General features: G+C 39.4%; 1 protein-coding gene across 1 annotated transcript in view; it reads right to left on the bottom strand.

Annotated features, from left to right (window-relative positions):
* The window catches only part of BARD1 (BRCA1 associated RING domain 1), a gene marked incomplete at both ends in the record, with an annotated part of 75471 nt that extends 49951 nt beyond the window's left edge, over positions 1–25520 (bottom strand). Inside the window, 3 exons of the mRNA XM_082658764.1 lie at positions 10281–10429; positions 13775–13831; positions 25378–25520. Of these exons, the coding sequence (XP_082514890.1) occupies positions 10281–10429; positions 13775–13831; positions 25378–25520 (349 nt within the window). The remainder of the gene's footprint in view (positions 1–10280; positions 10430–13774; positions 13832–25377) is intronic.
* Between the last annotated feature and the right edge of the window lie 380 nt (positions 25521–25900).

The raw sequence follows: 25900 nt of genomic DNA, 5'->3' as shown, positions 1-25900 counted from the left end.
TCCATATGTAAATTACAAGTTCTACCAGTTCTACCTGAAAAATACATCCAAAATCTGACTACTTTTTGCACCTCCACTCTTACCACCACAGTACCATACTGTCTCACTAGATTACTGCCCCACCCTCCTTTGTCCTCTCCCTGATGATGTCTTTGCCTCCTCTGCTCTAAGTCGATTCTCAACACAGCAGTCAGTGGTCCTTTTATAACTGGTCAGATCCTGTCACTAAAACCCACCAAGGCTGTCAATCTGACTCTTAATAAAAGCCACAATTTTAGTCTAAAAGGCCAGAAATAACCAGACCCTCCATTTCCTTCCTGATCTCACCTCCTGTTCTTTCCTTCCTCACCATTCCAGCCACTGGGCCTCCCTATTGTTCCTCAAACACAAGAGGTATGCTTCTGCCTCAAAGCCTTCACATTTGCTGACCCTTTGCTTAGAGACCTCTTCCCCCAAATATCTGCATGGCTCACTCTCTCACCAACTACAGGTCATTGCTCAAAGGTCACATTTTTTGTGAGATCATCCCTGACACTCTATTTAAATTTACAAATTCTCACCTCCTACTTATTTTACACCTCTTTTTGTGTCTTGTCTGTCTCATCCCATCAGAATATAAGCTCTAGGAAGGCAGAAGTTTGTATCTCTACCCTGCCATTCCCCAGTGTCTACTCAATGTCTAACACATAGTAGATGTTCAACCAATGCCTCCTGCTAAATAAATGAACTTAATGGGATCATACAACCCAGCTAAAGCAAGCTGGATCTCATTCAGACTCAATTCAGGAAGAAGAATGTTTTATGCTTTAGAATGATCACTCTGGCTGCTACTGAGAAGGAACTTTAGAAGAAAAGAATGGACACAGTGACCAGTTACATAGCTATCATCCACTAGAAAGATCACAGTGGCTCTGACGAGCACTGTAGCAGTAGAAATGGTAAAATACAAAACCTAAAAGGCTACTAATTAAACAAATAGGCAGGGGAGAGATGATAAAATGCTTAAAGCCCAGTAGCAAGAGGGCGTATGATACATTTCAGTAACTAAAAGACAACCAGTACACTTGCCTTGCAGAGAGAGCAAGGAATAAAGTGGTTTAAAGATGAAGACTATAAAGCGATAGTCAGACCGTGCAGATTCTAGCTGGCAATGTTAAAGACTTCGATACCTATGCTAAGAGCAATACAAAACCAATAAATTGCTTTATATGAATCAGGTGGCATGATTACACCTGTGTTTTTAAAAGATCTCTCTTGGCTTGAGTGTGGGAGAATAGGTCAGAAGAAGGCAAGAGTGGATGCAAGAATAATTATTAAGAGGCCGAAAGAGGAGTCTAAGTAGAAGACGACAGCCTGGGGAGGTGATAGTAGAAAAAGAAAGAAGTAGAATTATTTGAAAAATATTTAGGAGATAAGATTTACAGGATTTGGTGACGAAATGAATAAAGGAGAAGGTGACAAAAACAATTCATATGTTTCTGGCTTGCACCACTGAAGGCACCTAGAGAAAAAACACTGATGCTGGAAGAGACAGGCCGCCCGGGCTCCTGAACATCCCTACACACTCTTGCAGGATGTACCAAGAAGGCAAGGCCCTGGCTGCTTTGTACCCAGGCCATTGCTCAGGGCTGTGTTTGCAGCAAGCCACCGTGAGGGATGCAGTAGTGTCTCCCCAGGGGAAAAAAAGCTCCCCTATTTCTGCTTATTATAAAAACAGTCAGTTCCCCAAAGCTCAGAGCTCCTTTCCTATATCGCAACCCCCTGTACGTGCAGGAAGCCATGACAGGCCCTTTGCCAAGTATCACCAAAGATGCAGCACTGCACTGAGGAACTTCAGGGACAATGTGATAAAATATTTGCAAATTTTACACGTACATGCTCTTTCACAAAGCAACTTTACCTCCAGTAACCTATCTTACAAAATATACAAAATATTCATACATGTGCCTGAAAACATAGATGTGTTAATTGCAGCCATATTTGTAATAGCCCAAATTAGGAAAAAAGTCAGTGTTCATTCACCGGAAATCAGTTAACTATTGTTCATCAATTGGAAATCAGTTAACTATGCAGCATTTATATTACAAAATCTTATGTAGCCGTGATACATGTCAATTAACATGCAAACATCCTCAAGACACTTTAAGTGTAGCACAACCCTATTTACATTTTTAAAATTTTATTGTGTTTATGTCCAAATATTTTCATAAATTCATAAAAGAAAGACTAGGAAGGTTAAACAATGAAAACAGTACCTCTGAAAAAGATGTTGGGTTTTTTGGTTGGGGATAAAGGGTGAAGGGGGGACTTTCACACTTTACACACTTTTATATTGCTTAATCAGTTACTTAGAGAATGTTCTCTTATATTTCTTAGGTAAATTAAACAAATAGAAAATAAAATACATGAAGTTATATACCTAATTGGTGATAGAGCTGGCATTTGAATTCATGTTGCCACTAAGTAAACATTCAAAAGTTTCACTAAGTACACACTATATGTGATATTGTGATTTACAAGAAATATGTATTTCGTCTTTGTCCACTGTCCCAGGCACATAGTTCCTAAAACCCTTGTAATTTCCCGTATGAACCACAGGGGCATCTTTTGTTATATTTAGTTGTGTTCCCAGTTCCCAAAATAGCTCCAAATGAAAAAGGTGAAATGGGTGTCTTTTATTATTCATAACAAGCCCCATTTCAACCACACCTGAGTTTATGTTAATGAGGTGACTTTTGGAAAGCCCCTAATGATGGGGGCTTGTTGCCAAGGGAACCAACCTGGATTATAGGGCTAGAACTTTTAGTCCCACCCCCTGACCTCCAGGAAGAGAGGAGGGATTGAGGTTGAGCCAATCACCAATGGCCAATGATTTAATCAATCATACCTATGTAAAGAAGTCTCCATTAAAAAACCCCCAAAACAGGGTTAGAGAGCTTCCAGGTTGATGAACGTGTGAAGCTGCTGGGAGAGCGGCACACCCAGAGGGGGCATGGAAGCCCCTTACCCCTTCAACATACCTAGCCCTATGTATCTCTTCTGTCTGGCTGTTCCTGAGGTATATCCTTTTATAATAAACCAGTAATCTGGTAAGTAAAATGTTTTCCTGAATTCTGTGAGTCACTTAGCAAATTATTCAAACCTGAGGAGTTGACGGGAGCTTCCAATCTATAGCCAGTTGGTCAGAAGCACAATCTGGACTTGAGACTGGCACCTGGTGTGGCGGGGGGGGGAGTGGAGGCTGGGTCGGGGGGGCAGTCTTGTGGGACTCTTAACCTGTAAGATCTGACACTATCCCCAAGTGGACAGTGTCAGAACTGAGTAAACTGTAGACACCCAGCTGATGTCACAGAATAGCATGATGTGTGGAAAACCCACACATCTGGTGTCATAAGTGAAACAGTACTGTATGTAACACAGTAGTGTGAGTAGAGGAGACACAATGGAGAAGTGAGCCTTTTTCTACACACATATAGTATAATCTTTGTACGTATTGTATTTTTTCAGACCTACTGATCTTGCCTGTTAACAGATGCTCCAGAAAGAGTCAGTGATGAACTGTACAGTTTTCCCTTTCTGATTCTGGCAGTGATCCCTCTTCAGGTTCTCTTGCTTTGTTTTTGCCTTTAAGCCCATTCACTTTTCTTTAAAAAATATTCCCTTGAAATTCTCTTCTCTCGCCCCACACAGGCAGGTAAAACCCAGGTCAGCCCAGCACAGAGGTGTGCACATAAATCGTGCTCAGAAAACATTGATGAATTGATGAATAAATTATCTGATATCCTCTCTTAAATCTTGACAGGTATTGAGACAAGGGAGGTTAGAATTCAATTTAAGGGCTAGAAGAAATCTGAAGGATCACCTGTCCAATTCTCTCATTTTAAATATGAGGCATTGAAGTTAAAAAGGAGAGGAAGGGAGTCTCCTAACTCCCAATTCAGTGCTCTTCTCTCCACACAAACTGGATTATCAAGAGGACATTTCAGGTATAAAAAAGAACACCAGAAAGGCAGGGAAACTAGAAAAAACACCATCACCATGACCGCCACCACCTGACAGGATTGACAGTGACTAACAAATAATTTCATATTGCCTGATACTCATTCTCCAAATTAACACAGACTGAATCTCCTATAACCAACTAGGACAACTGAAATATGTTCTGTCTTATTTTTTTAAAAAGAAGGAAAAAGGACATTATTTGAATCATGTTTTTCTCCTGAGAGGTCACTCCTCATTCAAGCTGAAGAGAACTCTGTATAACAGTTTTCTTACATTATGGAATCAAGAGAAAAATTTTAATGAACCAAGTTCTAACACTAAGTTACTTTAAGAAGAAAACCAACAGCCACCGGTACATCTTTCGCCTAAGGACTGGTAACAGCCACTGTGTAGGGAATAAGCGTGTCTGACATTACTACAGTGTTATAAAACATTGTCAAGTGTGCTCTTCCTACAAAGCTTTCATAGTTAAAAGAGACAACGTAATTTTAATTTCATTTTTCTTATTGTTTCTGGGAATACATTTCAACATTTCTCATGTCTTAAAATATTAGCAAAAGACAAGGAAGTTATGAAATATCATTTTTTGAATTCCTTTTAGATATTCTTTATTCACACAGAACACTTTATTTTATCAGTTTAAAATTATTAATACACAAGAGGATTAATAAACTAAAAGCTCAGATCTTCTCTAAAGTTCAAAATCTCTTTTGCCTATTCTTTCACCTCATGTTTCTTAAGTACAAAAGTCCTATCCTTATAAATAGATCTACCATCTACCAAGTAAAAGACAGCACTTTAAACAGATAAGAAAAAATGAAACAGTGGATTTTGAAAAACAATTAGCATTTATCTCTGTAGAAATTTCAGACATATGATCCCTGCCAAGCAAAAGAATTCAGTCAAACGCCACTCCACTCCAAAGAAGCTATCCCTTCCTTCTGGAAATGGAAAAGGAAAGCACTGCACTGACAAGTCAGTAAATGATAAACCCAGCTGGAAGGAGGAGTGGGTATCCGAATAAGAGCAGACCCTCTGACACCCTTTTACATCCGAACTGAACATCACCTGCTCAGAAAAGTGCTGTTAGGACAGGATCTTGGAAATAAAAACAAACAGAATGAGGATCCATTCACACAGACTTTATGTCTAAATTCAACAAGGTCTTTTCTCTGCAGTGACAAGTAGATTTCAAAACCAAGTCCTTTCCGACATAATCTCGAGACTAGAGAAAAGGTCAAAATGAAATGTTATCAAGATTACTTTTTAAGGAAGACTCAGCATTACAAAGTCTTAAAGGTTAATCCTCTGGTAGCCTGTAAAAACTCGTACTTGAGTTTTTAAAATTTATTATTAAACATAGCTGATGACATTTTCAATTAAAAACAATGTCAAATTCTGAAGTCCTCAACACTTATAAAACTTCCAAAATGTAGAATTAGGCATTTTAAAGGAAATTGAGGCTTGTAGGTAGTAACAACACACTCAATCAACTAAAAAATCTAAATCTAAAAAGACAACAAAACTTCAAACTCAGGAGCACATACTTCCTAACTTATAAAGGAGTAAATTCAGAGAGCATATATTTATGTAGTTTACGTTGTACACAATAATCTCACTAGTCATCCAGTAATAAATTTACTTAAGAAGATTTTGATTATGCATCTTGTCCTAACTAAGCAAGAACCAGTACAGCAAGCATGATTTTAAGTTCTGGATTTTACACAGTATAACTAAGTTAAGACTGTAAAAAGCAAAATCACCACCACTGCTGGCATAAATCATACTACTAACAGCTACAACAGTTTTTACGGGTGAATGCTTCTAAGCATGATAAATTATCATACTCATTTCATGAAGAAAAATATTGGTCCTTCCTCTACATAGTAAATTTCCTAATGATGACATTTTTAAAACAATTCTATTCTCTGAATTTAAATATTTCTGAGTACACCACAAAATATCGAGGAACAGACAACACACATGTTGCTAAGGAGCTGCTTAGCCAAGTGTTTTTCTTAAAATTTAGTAATAAACTAAAGAAAAGGGAGGCAATTAGAAAATGTGATTTAGCTATCATTAATCTACATCAAAGGATTATAATGATGTACACTGTGTGCCTTTCAAATTATTCTCTATTATAGGTTTCACAGCAGAAGTTGAGAAAACTCTGACAAACTAGCCCCTTATTAAAAATCAAAGGAAAGTACTTTGCTACCATCTGTGCAACATTAACACCTTCACTAAAGAATGATTATTTTGTAAGTTAAGAAGTATTCAGTTCTATTTAAAACAAAACAACAGCGACACAGCTATTCAAATGCTCATCTTCATCTATTATAAAAAAGTCATAGCATATATGAAACACTATGTAATTTGCTACAGAAAGACCAGGATCTCTCCCAAACCAGAAAACAGAAGGGAAAGTTGGGATCCTATGAAAGCATAATCAAAGCATTTTTTTTAATGTCACCAACACCAACATATGCTTCACAAAACCTAACCAGCACCTGCAAGGTCTGATTTAATATGATAGGGGGCAAGAGAAAATAAAAACTTTTAAATTTAACGCCACTGGTAGAAAGCAGACTACATTTTAAAGAATAAGGTAAAATTATCCATAAATGGTTGTCAGAAAAATTTATGACAGACAACCTCTTCTCTTTAAAGTACACTGAACCAAGAAAAATTTCTTCAAGTATTTAGAAGTTCATTTGAGAAAGTATTACTGTAAATCAAGCTTCTTTATCTCCAGTACACTATATACTATGTCCACCATTTAACAAGTTCTTCCTAATTACCCATCTTAATTATAGTAATTATATATTTTATAGTAAATGAAAGTAACAAGGTTCATTTGGAAGATGAATTGTGAACTACAGGTTTAAAAAAATAAATACAGAAAATGTGGGAGATGTCCAACCATTCCGCTTAATTCATCATCTTCAGCACTTGACTATTTAACAGAACCATATGATTTTGGAGCTAGAACTCAGGAATCACTTAATCTAATACCTTTATTTTATAATGATATCATTTTCCAATTTCCTCATTATAAAGAGGATCAACCATTATTCGTCCCCAGCTATTAGCTCCCTCTACGCATTCACCTAGTTTGCCTTATACTTTAGTTTTAGAAGTACTTGCTAGATGATAAACTAACATAAAGGTATATATACATGAAATATATTGAACAGATAAACTATAAGGAACCAAGGGATATACCGAAAGAAAACACCTCAAATGCCCTTCAAGGCTAAATTTGTTTTGGGGGACCTTAGGAGGAAAAGTTGATAACAATGCAACTTACAATAAGTAGAAAACACTTTGTACCATGGAAATTACAGCTCCAGATAGAAAAGTATATGTTTATACTCTAGACTTATTTCATCTTCTCTAAATGTACCAAAGGAGGATGTCACCATTATAAAATGGATTATTGAAATCAAAACCTAAGAGTTTGTTTTAAAAATTGTTTTAATTAAGTCTAGTCTCTAGGATATGAATTAGTCTTAACGCTGCCAATTTTTCTCCAACACAATTCAACAAGTAAAACAAACGGCCACACGTATAACAAAAGCACCGTGTTAAATGATAAAACAATAAGCAAGAAACTGACAGCATGACCACCCTGCTTAACCTAGGCCCTCAATTTCCTCACCTACAGAATAAAGATCCTAAAATTCTGATTATAGGTTAGGCAATCAGTGAAATTTCAATTCATCTTAAAATAAGTAAACTATTAAAGCCAGCACAGTTAAAGTCTAGTAATGACTAAATGTAATTATTATTCATTATAATAAGGAAAATGAACACAAAATGGCCTTTGGAAAGTGAATCACCATAATTCTCTCCCCAAACTCCACCTCTCCTCTGAGATGAGAAAGACAGCATTCCAAAAGGCCTCAGGTCCCACACAAAAACTTGTTCTCAACTCAGCAATTTTCCTAAATATCTTTTTTAATGATGAAATCTTAAGGCATTTCATATTCCATGGTCCACAAAATATGAAAACCATATTGATAATTCAAACATCACTAACTACAGTAAAATTTCTTGAGGAGTCATCTAATTCTTTGCACCACATGGTACGCAGTACCCCGGCATGCGATAACTGACTACAATCAACCCACTGAAGGTTATTCTGCTCCCCCATTATCACCATTAAAAATGTCACATTACTTGTTTATGGGTTAAACTATGTCCCTCCCAAAATTCATATATTGAAGTCCTAATCCCATTACCTCAGAACATAACCTTATCTGGAAACAGGGTCATTGCAGATATAATTGGTAAAGATGAGGAAAGTGGGGCTCTATGCAATATGAATGGTGTCCCTATAAAAAAGGGAAATTTGACACAAACATGCATACAAGCATACCATGTGAACATGAAGACCACCTTCTACAAGCCAAGGAGAGGCCTGGAACACACACCTCCCTCACAGACCTCAAAGTAACCAAACTCACCTAGCCCTTCATTTAGAACTTTCGCCTTCAGAACTGTGAGACAATAAATGTCTGTTGATAAGCTACCCAGTCTGTGGTACTTGCTTACAGCAGCCCTAGCAAGCTAATATATTACTCTACAGCAACTGAAGAAGAATGAAACATCATGACAGCCACAGACAAAATATAGATGGCACCCAAATTTCAATGCATGGCCAACATTCCTAACGGACCACACATCTTAAAGAATCTGAGGAAAGCCACTTTCACATAGACATGAACCTTTTTCATATTGTACACTTAATTCAAGAGACTTGCTAATTCACCCCGGCCCCAAGCCCCAACACTGCTAAAAATGCACGGACTTTTTTTTTTTTTTTTTGCGGTACGCGGGCCTCTCACTGTTGTGGCCTCTCCTGTTGCGGAGCACAGGCTCCGGATGCGCAGGCTCAGTGGCCATGGCTCACGGGCCCAGCCGCTCCGCGGCATGTGGGATCTTCCCAGACCGGGGCACGAACCCGTGTCCCCTGCATCAGCAGGCGGACTCTCAACCACTGTGCCAACAGGGAAGCCCTAAAAATGCATGGACTCTTAATTAACAACTCCTGTTTTAATCAATGGTAAGGGGCTGGGGGGAGGGGTAACAGATCATACACTAATCTGTTTTAAACAGAAAATAAAACACTGTCAGCACTGGCTTTGATAAAGAAGGAAAACATTACAGATGAACTAATAAAACTTTTCTTCACTGTGCTCTTAAAGAGGTTTACTACATATTATTTTTTTAAAGTACTTTTTAAAACATGTGCATATATAATTACATCTGAAAATCAGTAAAACTTTATCACCATAGCACATTTTGTCATGAAAGGATGGAGTCTAATACAAAAATCAGAAAACTAGACGAAGAAAACTTTTCTTAGGTAAACTGCGATTTAAATTCTTCTCAGAAATATGGACCTGGTCAATACGACTCAAAGTAGTTGCCTTATTTCTTTATTTTGCCCAATCAACTTCACCTTTAGTAGCTGACAATAACACATCATGTTGGAAAACTAAGATCAAAAGTTTTCAAAACAGAAATTCAACCATTTTATATGAGCTTTATCAATCATTCATGGCATCCTGCCAGTCAAGAAAAGGTTCTCCCATAAACACAAGCTAAAATGATGGTATCTGGCCAATAAAAAGACAATTTCAATCTGATTATGAAGATTCAAAAACACTTTACTTGCTTTCCACAGCTAATTAGCTCTCAGCGGAAAGCACAATGGGAAAATATATAGTTAATACACAGAGTGTAAGAACAATTTGAAAAACATTAACCTCCATTTAAATAGAAAAGAAAATGGATATTAGAGTTTTGCTCTTTCAAAACTGTGCAAAATTAATCTAACTAATTTGTAGAAAAGTGATACCCAAAAGGTTGTGTTCTATCTTGTGAAATAATAGTTAACTGAGTTTAAGGACAAAATCACTACTCCATATATATTATACAGAAATTATTATAACTGTAAAAAGCAGGTAGTATAGGTGGTGAAAAAGTCTCTGGACTGACAATCAGAAGAAACGGGCTCTATTTCTCCTGCTCCTGGTACTAACTGCATGTGTGACTTCAGGCAAGATCATTTAACCTCTCTGGACCCTGGTTTCTCATCTATAAAATAAGGGAGTCAGACCTAATTACCTCTAAGGTATCTGTCACCTCTCAAAATGATTCCTAACACTATAAATCTTAACATCTGAAATACGTCATTCATATTTTACATACTATGAAATCAATATGAATTTATCAGTTATTTAACTAAGAGAGACAGTGAAATTTCTCACCTGAAAAATCAGTGTCATGTAGCAAATTTCGAAGCTTACTACAAAGCTGGATCATGCTGTCCAATTGTCTATTTATCTTCACATCTTGTATCCAGGCTGGGGTGTAACACACTGGACATGCGGTTCCAATGCAGTCACTTACACAATTACTTAAAAAGGATCAAAAAATATATAGATATCAATACATTCAGCAGGATCTGAATTAAAAAAAAATGAAGTTTGAACTGAAGTAAATGAAGCAGAGGCTGTTCTAATAAACAATGGTCAATTATAAAATATTAGGTAAAACAGTGTTTTTGAAAGAGTATGACACTGACACACACACACCATATCTAAATCTAAAGTTGCTTATGTAATTTGCTATGTAGACACTACACTTGGCCAGACAATAGTCTGCATACTTTTTCCCTGAAAATAAATCTATAGTTTCTAAAGAGTGAGAGTACAGAGGGAGATATAAAAAAATATTTAGTACCTAATGCATGTAAGCCATGCATCTCAACCTTTCCTACTCTAAAGCTAACACTGTGCTTCATGGAGATACCTAAAATTACTGCAAAGAAATGGGGAAAGGTGTTTTTTCTTTTATTTTTGTACAAGTGTCTAAAGGCTTTAGTTTTTGAGAAAAGATGTTTGGTTCTTTCAGGTACTTTTATAACCTGTAAACTCAACTAAATTACCTCGGGTTATATGTCCAAGAGTTACAGTCTCATAGTTAGAAAGGTTTTTCCTAACTTTGGGGGTTACAAACCCTTTGTGACTCTGACAAAGATGTGCACGAGCGTTTGTTCACAATCCCCCCTGAAGCCTATCTGTGAATCCTGAAATAAGAAAGCTCTAAATCCACACCTCCCTTAGCTTCACCAGATGGGCTCTAGCAGGACTGGGTAATATAATAGTCGTAAAAGCCACATCTCCTCCAAACACTACATCCCTTTTCATGTAACCCTCTCGTTTGTAGGGCCAGAGGATTCTTACAATGGAGCCCCCTTCAAAATACGTAACCTGTCTTCTACTCAGCAAAATAAAGAAATCTGCAAAAATGTAAAAGCAGTGCCACTCTTCTATTTTTTCTTTAGTTTGCAAAATAGTTATTTCTCCTTAAAAAGTGTTATTTATGTTATTATGTAATGGGTTTTTTATTGTTGTTTTTAAATGAATTAGTATTTTTTAAATGTCTCAGTTTTATATGGGAAACCCTAATTCTTGGCATCATATAATAAAAATGAACCAAACTACACTGAATCAATTCTTTCCTCTGTTCACATACAGATGACCATTTTCTCTTTTAAGATGTTCTCATGCCTCCCTTAATCTTTCTTTGGCCATTTGAAGTCACAGACCCCTTTAGAATCCAATTAAATGTATGGAACACACACACATACACAAGCTTTACATACAATTTCATTACATACAATTTCAAGTTTGTTATGCTCCAGATTTGTCACTAATCTATTATATACAGTGAGTACAACACCTGAAACAAATCTGCTTGCTTCAGAGCGGAGACAGGGAGCGGCCAAAATTTTATACAGGAATAATGGGAGGCCTCTTGGAGGAGGTAATATCTGAGCTGAAATGGAACTGATGAAAAGCTAGCCTCACAAAAATCTGGCAGAAGTACATTCTAGACGGAAGAAATAATAAGTGCAAAAGTCCTGGGGCAGGAGTGAGTCTGATGTGTTTACTACACTAAAAGGAGAAGGTGGCTGAACAGTGTGAGCCAGAGGGATGTGCGGTCCGAGAGGCAGGCAAGGACTGGGCCCTGCACAGGGTCTCGTGGGCCTCAGAGCAGAGTCTGGATTTCATTCTAATTGTAATAGGAAGTCACTGAAGGACTTTAAGAGCCGTAATGATACAAACGTGATTTACATTTTCAAAAGATCTCCTGTGAGATCACCCACAAGAACGTAGAAAATGGGGAAGCGAACCAGCTATGAACTAGTCTGAGGAGAAATAATTTGATGGTGGCTTGGACCAAAGTATAAACAGTAGTAAATATAGAGAAAAGTGGGAAAGTTCAAGATTTAGGGCACATTTTGAGGTGAAACTGACAGAACTTAATGACGTGGGATAAGGAAGTAAAATAGCAACCAGGTATGACTACTGGTTTTCGCTTTGAGCAACTTTGATACCATTTATTCCAGTGGCACCAGTTACTGCTATGAAGATTACCGAGGCAGGAACAGAGTAAAGGGGAGGACGATCAACAGATCTGCTCTGAACATATCAAGTCTGAAATCCCATTTCGTCGTCATCCAGATGGAGACGTCAGGTAGGCAATAGATACTATTTCCTACCCCATCCTCCTGCTGGATATGCCCTATGTAACAGACCTATGTTTCTAGAAACAAAATTGGGACCCCAAGCATAGGTGCCCTCCACACACCCCCAGCCCACTGAAGTCATACAGTAAATTACTTCCACATGTGCTTAAACTTCATACTGCAGTCTGTGCATGCCGGATAATCACAGTCATAACTTGAAATAATTAAAAGATTGATTCAAAGGAGGATATATTAACCCTGTCTCAGACAATTAAACTATGACATTCACTCCTTTAATTGATTCCTACTGAGTAAGAAATAAGATGAAATGAAAACCTAATATACTAACCTCTCAGCCAGGGCTTTAATGGGTATAATTTTATAATAACTGTTATGGCTTAAATTGTGTCCCAGCAAAAGATGCTGAAGTCTTAAACCCGAAGACCTGTGAATGTGATCTTATTTGGAAATAGGGTCTTTGTAAATGATCAAGTTAAGATGAGACCATCAGGGTGAGTACCCTAATCCAATATAATGGGTATTTTATAAAAAGAGGAAATTTGGACACAAAGACAAACACGCACACAAGGGAGACTGCCATGTGGACATGAAGGCTAAGATGAGAGTGATGTATCTATATAAGCCAAGGAAAATGTCAGAATCCAAAGATTCTCCACCAGAAGGTAGGAGAGAGGCATGGCACAGATTTTCCCTCATCGCCCTCAGAAGGAACCAACCTACCTGACACCTCGCTGTCACATTTCTAGCCTCCAGAACTGTGAGACAATAATTTCTGTTGCTCTAAGCCACCCAGTTTTTGGTACTTTGTTATGGCAGCCCTAGGAAACTAATCCAGTAACGATAAGAACTAAAGTTTCACAATTTGCAAAGTCTGGATTCAAAACTAACCGGAAAAATAAGAGAGACATATTTGAATTATACAACAGATATTAATTTTTCCCCAAAACTTAGCAAAGTCACTTACTAAGCTTTGTAACTGTCAACAAGTCATCCTCTTTGAGCTTTTAGTTTCTGATTTGTAAATTAAGACAGTTGAAAGGACCAAAATGAGATAATGTACAGTAAGTCACTGCAATCTATGAGAGTTACACAACATAAGGTAATACTAGTATCAACATGATTGCATGACTATTACCTAGTAAAAAACATAGTTACACTAAATGTGTGTGTATGTGTGTATAGCTATCATAAACCATAATTACTTACCTACAGAAGATGTGCTCACATCCTCCTAAACACACAGGGTCCCTCAGAATATTAGTGCTGTTTGAAGAAAGAAAAATAATCAAGACTTAGGTCGTTGTTAGATAAACATTTTTTACTCAACATTTCACAAGTCCAAGGCCCAACACTACCATATTTCTTTCTCAAAACAGAAGATATTAAGGGTATATTCATTTGAAAGGTTGCTACTCCCTGATTAAATATTGTCTCATCACACACCTGCTGAATTCAAATAGCAACTACCAAACTCAGTACAAATTATAACACTTTTTATAATGCATATACTGTGAAATCATAGAAAGAAGCAACTTTGTTCAGTGTCTCTGAACCTCTTACAGGCAAAACCAACCACTGGCTGCTTCTTTCAACTAATGATTCAAAGTGTAGACCATCAATCTCAAAATCAGACCCACAAGTAGAATGCCTATGTAGTGTATTGTCCAAATGAGAACACTTCTGAGAGCGAAGGGGATAACTAGATAGAACAGCAGGACTGCCACAGAAAAATAGGACATCTGGTCACTTTGACCGTAAGAATTTATGGTTTCCCATTAAAAAAAAAAAAAAAAATTTGGTTTCCGGTTGTTGTCAAGTACCCACCAATTTTCTACAGATGTCTTATCAAAAATGCAGCCATTCTTTCATTTTACAGGAAGTTGTTTGTTTTCTTTAAAGCAACTGCAAATGGGAATCATTAGGCTGGCTGTCTGCAGACAAGTAAGTATTCCCAACGTTTCCATCAAAAAACACCTGCTAAGTTTGATAATCCTAAGAAGGTAATGCTACTTAACTAATAAACACATATCAAGTCATTATATTCAGAGGGCGTAATGAGGCAGGAGCAAACAGGAGAAGTAAAGCTTTTAAAGAACGAACATCTTTTGTGCTTGGTTTATTATACTAACCCTAGGACCTGTAGGTATTTACACCATTATTATCCAATTACCTCTGTACACATACCATATATCAATAAAACGTTTTCCACACTTCTTGAAAGATCAAAAGTATCACACTGCACATTTTAATAGATATGAACATTAAAGTGAAATTGAGCTTTCAGAAAGAGTGCTAAAAACAGAGCACACCCACAATGTTATACTCAAGATATCGAAAATGGGGCTCACTGACATTATAAAACCCATCACTTTCTAAAAACCCAGAATATCTGATTTTTCTGTCATACTACATAGAACACGGTGATAAAAATATGACTTGTGATGTGCCAGCCACTTCTGTGATTCTGGCAGTTCAGATGACCCTTACTACAATGCGTATGCTGGTCCTGTAATTTTTGTTCATTACTTGACCTACGAAACCTAACCCCTGATCTCGAATCAAGTGTGCTGCATTCTACTGCCTCTAAGATCCCAAAAGTGGTGTGATCTCACTCCCTCCTATCATAATATCCCGCTTCTCTTTTATCCCATCACCCTGACCAAACCTCCATATTCAGGTTGTTTTCCACATGGAAAGACTTCCATTCAGTATTAGCTCCTTGGATTCCCTACCAGCCCAGGCCACAGAGCTAACTTGTTCTGGGCCATCTTCACCACCACCCTAATTCTACTAACCTCTTAGACACTCAAGGATGCCAATCTATTGATACAATGCTAGACAGGCTCCCCAGTCCACTCCCCTGCCTGCTCTCAGGCTCTGAATAACCATTACAAAAAGACAGGAAGATATACAAACTTGTCTCTATAAACTCATTTGGTAGTTTCCTCACCTTTGTATCTCTACCAAAGTGATGTAGTAGACGTTCTGTGGGTAAACAAATGAATAGACGGCTATACAAAACAATCCCCAGGCTCTAAATCCCATTAACCTTACTGAAGGCAAGCAGTGTGAGCTTTTCACCACCAGACTCATTCCTACCTCTCCACCCATAATCTTACCCCTCCCTCCAGGCTCAGAGGAAAAGAACTCCTTCAGTCATTCTTCCTTCGTAAAACGTGCTGCTCTATTGTCCTTAGATCCCTTAACTTCTCTGCTTTCTAACAGTCTGTTCTCATCACTACAGTCACCTTTCATCTTCCATCTGTATCTAAACATGCAAACGTAATCTCTCCTGCAAACTAAAACAAACAAAAAACCCTTTAGACCAGCAGTCCCCAACCTTTTTGGCATCAGGGACTGGTTTCATGGAAGACAATTTTTCCATGGACGGGGGGCGGGGTGGGCACGGCAGGACAGAATCAGGCAGTAATGCCAGGGATGGTTCAGGTGGTAACGCAGGCGATGGGGAGCGAGGCAGATGAAGACTTGCTCCTGCTGTGCGGCCTGGCTCCTAACAGGCCACGGACCGGGGCTTGGGGACCCCAGCGTTATACCGTGCCCCCCACTGTACCGTCTGCCCCAACTCCTCCCTTTCTTGCTGATGTAAGTTCTGGTAAGTCCTCTGTAGGTGCTCTGTACCAGCTAACTCCATCTCCTTTCCTTCCTAGCTTTAATTCCCACCACTCTGCTCAAACTGCTGACCAAAGCATCTTTTGGTCCTCTCTCCCTGACCCTCTGTGAAATAACATCGACGTCACCTTCTTTCCTAAAACCTTCCCTTCCACTGAGTTTTAATTTCCTTATAGCACATTTATGTGCTGATTTCAGCTCGTCCTTAGCTGCTTCTTTTCCCATCTCTCCATGTAGGTTTACCCCCAGGATGCAGTCCACAGCCTTCTGGCTTTCTCTGCCAATACCTGACTCAGTGCCTTGATTCTATTTCTAAACTTAAATTTCCATCCTAAGATGACTCTGTACCCCTTGATCTATAGTTCTTACCCTTCACCCTAGCAACAAGATGCTACAGTGCAAGTAGCAATGAATCTAGTACTACAAATAACTGATCAACTGTACTAATTATTCTAATTAGTGACCTAGAAAATACTTTTTATTGCTGTTAATAGATGAGAAAAGACACTGGGAGAGTGAATGAAAAGTACGTGCACACATGTGCTGGGAGAAGGAGCAGAGAGAGGAGTGTTATAGCCAAAGCTGGGAGACGGTAGTGCCAAGTTCAAAAGAATTTTAATGGAAGAGCTCAAAGAATAGATACACTGCACAGGGGGTGGCACAAATCTTTGTCAAAGCGAGACTTTCTGAAAATGTCTAGAGCTTAGCTGAGAAGACACTCTGGAATAAAAGAATTCTTATTACAACCAGACAGTATCTATCAAAATTTTAAATGTACCAAACTTTAACTCAACTATCCTACTACAAGGAATTTATTCTTCAGATAATCTCAGATGCTTGAAAAATTGAAATTTCAAAACACTAAAGATATCTATCTAAACAAAATACCAAAAGCTTCCAGGAACTAAGAAATAATAAAATGTCAGATACATATGTGTGTGTGTGTGTGTGTGTGTGTGTGTGTGTGTATGTGTATATATATATATATATATTTTTTTTTTTTTAAGGATTCAGAATAGCGTAAGACATCTCACGGGTGACAAGGAAAAAACATTTGGCCTTCACAGTAATGAATGAAAATTATTTTGTACTTTGAATTCTATATCCAGTCATCTTCCATAGTAGAAAGTTGATCATTGGTAATAAAAAAAAAAAACTCACCCTTTCAGAGTAGGAAGTTAACAAAAAATGTCTAAAATGGAAAAAAAAAATCTAGAACTAGCAATAGAAACACATTTCGTAATCTGGAAATTAAAGAATAAAAAGAGATGAAAGAGGTTGTATCTGGAGTATAGAACTCAAGGGTGATAAGGGATGAGGCAAAATAATGTTTTCATTATAATATTTGTCCTATTGACTTTGTCAACTGTGTTCACGTATAATTCTAATAAAAAATTTTTAATGTAAAGGCACATGGACAAGGATATTCACTCCAGCATAAGTCTTGTGTTTATTACAGCACAAGACTGGAAATGATCTAAGTTTCTACCAAGGAAATGGTTAAATAAATCATGATACATCTACCTGATGACCGGTACCCTCTCATCTGAGGCACAAACATAGAGAACCTCTTAAAGGATACACAAGAAACTGATCAGAGTGGGTTCTTGAAGAAGATTCAGACATACCTGTCATTCATTTAACAAATATTTAATAACCGTATACCATGTTATTTTAATTCTTTGGCATATACATGTATTACTTTCAATTTTTAAAAACTTAAAAAGTTCTTCACAGTCTGGTTACTCCAAAGCCAGGCAATCTTTGTTCTCACTGCTCCTCAACAAAAACTGCTCTTATCAGGCCAGTCAGTGTCTGTAACATTTATCAAACACCTTATGACCAATTCCAAGTCTAGTACTGCTCAGACTGTCCCCAGCCTACAATATACTTCCTCCTCCCACAAAACTATTCAAGCCGAACACATTTTCCAAATACCATCCAAGATGATACAATAAAAATGACACTAAACAAAGAAGCACAGTTTCTTGGAATTTAGTTTCCATGCCATCACTCGTGCAGAATCTGTACCCTGCAGCAGACACATATAAAGGACACAAAATTGACTGCATTACAGTCTTTCCTAAGGGGCTTACAATCTAGCTGGGTAGTTTTATAAGCCAAGTTAACATACGACTTAAGTACAAAATGCTCTAAAGTTCCAGAGATGGCATCAAGCTGGGGCTCCGGAAATCAATGTTGGAAACTAAGTATTTTGTATTTTATCTGCCTGATTCTTTCTTTTCTTCTTCTTCTTTTTTTTTTAAGTCTCCAAATAGATTGTAGTCCTACAGACAAGAGATCCTGACTTTCAATTCTTCAGAGCTCCCCAACACACCATTACCTACCTAGCGTGGTGCTATGCGAACAGCAGGATTTCAATAAATCCTTAGTGAACGAACTAAGTGGAAGACTACATACAAAATGCATTTATATTAACAATTCTATTTTATCCTTACCCTATTTTTTGTTTGATATACATATATATTAGAAGGAAAAAAAATCCAGAAGAATAACAAAAGACATTTGCATGGTAACAGGACTTCTGTACCTTGAAAATTCAGCTACTTTATTTTTTTCCATCTGCAGTCATACTTCTGTTACTTTATATGTAGTTCATTTGGAAAGACCGGTACAGTCAGAGGATTATAACTTAGGGAAGAACTAAATAGGGAAAACAAACTTTTTTTTTTCTTTTTAAAGGTCCTATTGAGAGAAAATTTTCTTTGCAAAGAAGAAAAGGAAAGTAAATTCAGTTGAGATTACAATACAGAGGGAGACCTATTTCTTAACTGAATGACTCCCTAAGCTTCCATGAGATATCAACTGCTATTTAATATTAGGCAAGATAGCTACTACGACGCTCTTGCGTTTTAGAAAATTCCCATGCTATTTTTAGGTGTGGACCAACACATTTAACAACAAAATGCAGAGGCTCCCCAAGCCAATTAAACAATTGGCTTTATTTTTCTTGAGGAGAATAAATAAAATTGTTAACAAGTCAGGGATATGGATAATGACATGAAAGCATCTTATTTTGTATAGTTATTCTGTATGCCATATTAAAGTAAATCATATGAGAAAAACAGTAACTCATGTCTAATTGTTCAGTGTCAATAAATACTGAATAAATCAATGAGTCAAATATCCCCAAAATCAAAGGGGTAATAGAATTCTATCTATTAATGACTATAATAGAATCTACTATTAGGAGACAGATAAGCCACAGAGAATATCATGTATACCCAGCTCAAACAGTTTAGGTTATTTTGTCTTCTATATTCCCTTTCCTCCAAAGCAAAACAGTATCTAAGTAATTGCTGATATTCCTGTCCTTAAAGCATCACTTCCTCCACCCGATGTTCAAATATTGAGTTTCCAGGCTCAGATATAGGCATTCACCTTTACACCCTCTTCCCAGCCCACTTCCAGAAGTATGCCTTCAATTGCCACATATACGTAGATAACTTTCAAATTTGCCCTCCACCCTGAAAACTGTCCTCTGGGCCCCCAGACCTGCATAACAGTAACTTCACTTGTAATTCCATCTCCTCTGCTATGGAGGACAGTACTAAAGGGTGCTCAATGTGTCTGTCTGGTAAGTCTCCCTGGCAGTCCCAAGCCCTATATAACACCAGGCATGTGTAGCCTGTAACAGGACTGTGCATGTCGTGGTTCTAGCTCTAAATCCCAGGGGGAAAGACCTGCACCTTCTACAACTCCCCTGAAACTTTAGTCACTGTTTACTACCAGGAAGCTGTGGAGGACTCTTGGCAATTCAAATGAATTAACCAGGTCCTCTGGTATTTCCACCTGCAATGTGACCCTAACTTAACCTAAATTTTCATGTCTTAATTTAACAAACACTAAGAAACTATGTGTCCAGCACTGTGACTGCAAATGTGAACCTGTCTTTATGAAATGTGCAGTATAACTGAAGGAGACAGGTGTCAATCAAAGAATAAAAATACCACAAAAGTAAATGAATCCCATAATTTGGAGGGACATATGATACGTGAACACTAATGATTTGTGCCCTTTTCTATGTGTATGTCAAACTTCACTAAAAAGTTTTGTTTTTTGGGTTTTTTTTTTTTGCGGTACGCGGGCCTCTCACTGCCGTGGCCCCTTCTGTTGCGGAGCACAGGCTCCGGATGCGCAGACTCAGCGGCCATGGCTCACCGGCCCAGCCGCTCTGCGGCACGTGGGATCTTCCCGGACCGGGGCACGAATCCGTGTCCCCTGCATCGGCAGGCGGACTCTCAACCACTGCGCCACCAGGGAAGCCCTAAAACGTTTTAAACAATGTTTTGCATCCAAAAGACACTAATAATTCCAGAGTCTGTGAATTGGACAGAGCCTGAAAAATCAATTCATCCATTTTCCTCATTTTACATATGAGGACACCGGCGTCCCAGGAAAGTTACACAAATTGCTCTCCTCAGGTAGTAACTATGTGAAACAATGTTAAGCTTCTAATCCCTAGGATCTGACCTTGTCTTTAACACTGCCCACCTGACTCACTCCCCCTCTATTCTACATACTTTTTAGCATATTTTTATTTGCTATAATCCTCTACCCGGCTCACCTATAAAAATCTCTCCAAGCCCCAATTCAAAAGTCCAGGAATCTTTCCTCCACTGATCCCACCCAAGTACTCTTCTCTGCATCCCCTTGGCCTTCATCCTAATTTACCCTGAACTGTGTGTACACTTCATCCCTTATAACTAAGGATAGCGCCTTAAGGGTAGAAAGCCTCACTGCATCACCACTTACCCAACTTACAGTGCCTCAGGGATTGTTTCCTAACAATGAAGGGAGTAATCATCCCGTCAAAGGATGAATGGCCTATAAGAATGCCTCTCAACATTCCAAACTAATGAAGAAAGACAAAGGCTAATGTTGGAGTCAGGGAGTCTACCCTTTATTTTACAAGCATTCATATAGCACTTAGAACATAACACACACTGCTCTGAGTACCTTACAAATTAACTCATTTAATTCCCCTAACAAACTTAAAAAGTAGAAACTACTACTAACTCATCGGCAGGTCAAGAAAAGGAAGCATACAAAAATGAAATAATTTGTCCAAAATCACTGAGCCAGGGTCCAAAATCCATTCTCTTAACCACTAAACTATGCAGCCTCAAAAGAGAAGAGAAAACAATCTCAATCACCTTTACTAAAACGACAAGAGATAATTTAGAAAAATAAAATCACCTATCTTAAAAATCACAAGACTGTTTTTTGACTTTTTACTAAAAGTTGATTAAAAAATCACTAGAGGGCTTCCCTGGTGGTGCAGTGGTTGAGAGTCCGCCTGCCAATGCAGAGGACACGGGTTCGTGCCCTGGTCCGGGAAGATCCCACATGCCGCGGAGCGGCTGGGCCCGTGAGCCATGGCCGCTGAGCCTGTGCGTCCGGAGCCTGTGCTCCGCAACAGGAGAGGCCACAACAGTGAGAGGCCCGCGTACCGCAAAAAAAAAGAAAAGAAAAAAGAAAAAAATCACTAGAACAACAAGGTCCTATAGTATAGCACAGAGAATATTCAATATCCTGTAATAAACCATAATGGAAAACAATATAAGAAAATGTACATATATGTATAACTGAATCACTTTGCTGTACACCAGAAGCTAACACAACATTGTAAATCAACTACAATTTTAAAAGTCACTAGAGGACTTCCCTAGTGGTGCAGTGGTTAAGAATCCGCCTGCCAATGCAGGGGACACGGGTCTGATCCCTGGTCCAGAAGATTCCACATGCCACGGAGCAACTAAGCCCGTGCGCCACAACTGCTGAGCCTGCGCGCCTAGAGCCCATGCTCTGCAACAAAAGAGGCCACTGCAATGAGAAGCCCGTGCGCCACAACGAAGAGTAGCCCCCGCTCACCACAACTAGAGAAAGCCCACGCGCAGCAAGGAGGACCCAATGCAGCCAAAAATAAATAAATAAATAAAATGAAAATAATAATAAAAAATAAATAAAAGTCACCAGAACTCCGAATTAAAATTGTGGTAGATGCTAAACCCCAGCCCCCACCAAAAAACAGATCAAGAGGTATCTAGTTATTTAAATTCCCAAAACAGTGTCATAAGACACCTGGGCTTTTTCACTACAGCTCCCATTTCCTGCTTCCTTTAGGAACCCATTATTCTCATGCTTCCTGTCTCATTTTCCCAAATCTTTAAATAGCTTCTATCTGGTTGTGAGGCTTGGACCTAACACATATGTCACATCTGGCCTCTTGAACAATTTCATCAGCTTCACCTTTGAGTCATACTTATGTTAAAGGTGAAGAAAAGATGCTCTGTAATGTAGCCAATCCACCCTCACTCACAAGTAATGCTTGCCGCAAAACAGATCCAATATGCTACACAGGACAGGTGACAGCTGGGAGCACGAGATGGATGACAGCTGCAAGCTGAATGTGAGGGTAATTGGGGTAATCACGAGCCCACTGGGTAAAACTTTGAAGCTCTGTAAAAAGGACAGACACACCGACACACAATTTCAAATAATATGACACTGTTTTGAATGATGGGTAGCAAAAGCAAGAAGCAGGCCATCCTGAGTTGCTCCTTTGGAGTAATGATGTCAGGCAGCTACTAGGCAAAGCACAGGAGGGAAGAATGCGTTGTTTTTTTCCTATGCTTTACTCACTACAGACAGTGCCAAACGTGCAGTGACAGGGAGAGGAACACTAATCATTTCTAAACACTAAACCCCATGTGACATTAAATTTTACACCAAAAAGGATTTTTAACCTTAAGATGTTTTACCTGTTAAAACAGTTTTGCAAACTACTGTCTATGCACCAAATCAAGCCAGTAGCCTGTTTATGTAAAGCCCTTGAGGTAAGAATTATTTTTTTATGTTTTTAAGGGTTGTAAAAAAAAAAAAAACAAGAACAGACACTGTTTGTGACAGCAAAGCCTAAAATATATACTATATGACCCTTAACAGAGAAAGTTTGCAGAGCCCTATGTTAAAATATGCACCAAAAGAAACACCTGAGATTTAGTTAATCCATCAGTGGTCCGTATATTAATTTTTTTTTTTTTAAATCACTGGAGGGGATTCCCTGGCAGGCCAATAGTTAGGACTCCTCGCATTCACTGCCAAGGGCCCGGATTCAATCCCTGGTTGGGGGACTAAGATCCCACAAGCCGCATGGCGAGCTGCGGACCAAAAAAGAAAAATGTTTTTTCATGAATAAACAAATCACTGGAGTTCAGTATCATTAACCAGCCACGATGGGTTGTATTAAAAGTCTGGACCTAGTTACTGATGTCTACTTTCAGTCTTTTGGCTCCTACTGTCTGCTCACTTCAGTTAGAAACTGGAAAAATACTGGTAGGGGATAAAAGTGAAACTGGCTTTATTAGATTTCAGGACAACCTATAGATTATTCCTCTTTTATTCCTCTTTTGTCTCCCCCAAACCATTCAGCAAGCAGACTGTATTTTTGTATTTTCATAAAACACCTGCTGTTAATCACTTATTCTATAACAATCACCACGTTCACCACTTTACATGTATAATTTCATTTAGTTTCTTCCCTCCCATAGAATGTTAGCTTCATAAGGGTTGGGGTTTCTGTCTGCTTTGCTTACTAATGAATCTCCAATGCCTAGAGTAGTCTGGCACTTGGTAGGTGTTCAATAATATATTTTTTTATTATTAATGAATCCTCACAGGAGGATGAGCTGAGCACCATCGTCACTCAGATAAGGAAACTGAGGCACAGAGATGTTGAATGACTAGGGCCATTCAGCAGTATCAAAGCTGGAACCTGACCCCAGCAGTCTGACTCTACGGTCCAAGTGAGGCATCACGCTGCCGCCCTAGTGCCTTCCGTACAGAAATGTGCCATCTGAATGTCTAACTTTCGTTGACTTATGAAGGTGTGACTACAATTGCTTATAGCAACCAGCAGAGCCAGTTTTAAATTTTTTAGTCTCTGATGGATGACCCTTGTGCTATGGGAAAACACACACAACATCAGAATGTCTTCATGTACAAAAGTGCCACTTTTCTAAGGAGGGTAATGATGTCATTTTGTCACAAGGTTTGAAGATTTTGTAAAACAAAATATAAGTGCGAAACTCTGACAGTTACGTCCTTTCCATTTTTAAAGAAAGAGTTGCTATGTTACTTATGCTTTACGTACAACAAAGTTCTGCAAGTTGGACATCAGAGGGGGGAAAAAAAAATCAAAACAAAGTCCCAAAAAAGAAATAGGGTAGAACAGCTACAAGCAGAGAGAAAACCTGCCAGAGTGATACGGATGCAGAAATACTGAGCTGTGCACACAGCAGGCGCTCAATAAACGCTTTTGGAAGAAATGAAAAGTGAGATAAGCCCTTCTTGGGTTTTATAAACCTTCTTTATTTCTATACTAGGAGGAGCTACAGGAAAAGAAGAAGCAAGGAGTACCAGTCAAGAAAGTGATGTCTTCAGATGGAATGAAAACTTTGAACTTAAAGGATTCCCATGGTGTAACAGCATGAAGGAAAATAAGCAAAAATAATAAACAGCATCTCTTAAGAGCTGGAACCCCAAACCATACAGTCTTTGATCAAACCAAGGAAATGTGATATTGAAAGAGAAATTGGCGATGTCCATCACCCCGCCATCTTCAATCTACCCCTCAAAAAAGTCCCCAAAACTCTCCTCCCTCCCCAAACAAGGCTGCGACGGAGAAAAGGTCAACGGGGCCAGCTCAGCAAACGGTGACAGCTGCTTCTAATTTAGTGGGCCTCTTCAAACGTAACAGCCCTCGGCCTAAGGTTCTGGTATTACCCTGGTCACAAGAATCACGGGCCCGGTAAACAGTGCAGATGCCTCAGCACTACAGATTCAAACTCTGGAGGCGGGAACAGGGATCCGCATCTTTAGCCACGCCTCTAGACTCTCAGGCCCGCTAAAGTTTGAAAACTACCATCTTAGTTGGGTTTGGTGCAAGAAAGGCTAGAAAGCCGCCCAGAAAGGGTTGAATGGGGGCCCGGAGTGGGGATAAATAACACCAGATCCCTGGTACTAACTCTGCTCGGCGGCCCAACTGCTGGGGGGAGGTGGGGAGACGGGAATGAACGGAGGAAACCGGAGGTTTGAAAAGACGCCTGCCCCCCGCCGAGGCCCTCCCGGCAGCCCCCTCGAGGGTCGGTCTTTACCAACGCGAGCAGCGCAGCAGCTTCTCCAGCCGGTAGAGCGCGGCGCGGCTGTGGGCCCAGGCGCCGCGACCAGCCGGCTCCATGGCGGGCGCAGGATGAGGCTCGTTCCCGGAGCGGACCCTCGGCTGCCTGTTCCCCTGCATCGCCCCGCCCTCGCGGAGAAGCCTCCTGGGAGAGCGGGAGGCTGGGCGAACTCGGGCAACCACCCAGACAGCGCAAGCCTGCGACCTGACAGCAGGCCCCCTGCCCCAGCTGTTCCCACTTCTGTGCCTGCGGGACGCCTAGGGCACCAGGCGCGCGGGGTGGGCGGGGCATGGCCAAAACGCGCCAAAAGTCCCGGCGCGCGGGACGGGGGGCGGGGCCTCGGCGAGGGGCGGGGCGCGGCCTTGGTAGGACACCTGCTGTCGTTGGGAAAGGGGGCGGGGCCACAGGCTGCCCTGAGGCGTAAAGGCAAGAAAGTGAGCAAGTCCTTGCTTTCCCATAGTGAGGACTCTAGGGACCCTCAGCCGAATTTAATCAATGG

Source organism: Grampus griseus (assembly GCF_964374135.1).
Source record: "Grampus griseus genome assembly, chromosome: 7".
Taxonomy (NCBI): domain Eukaryota; kingdom Metazoa; phylum Chordata; class Mammalia; order Artiodactyla; family Delphinidae; genus Grampus; species Grampus griseus.
Note: the sequence above shows the minus strand (reverse complement) of the source record. Positions and strands in the feature narration are given on the sequence as shown.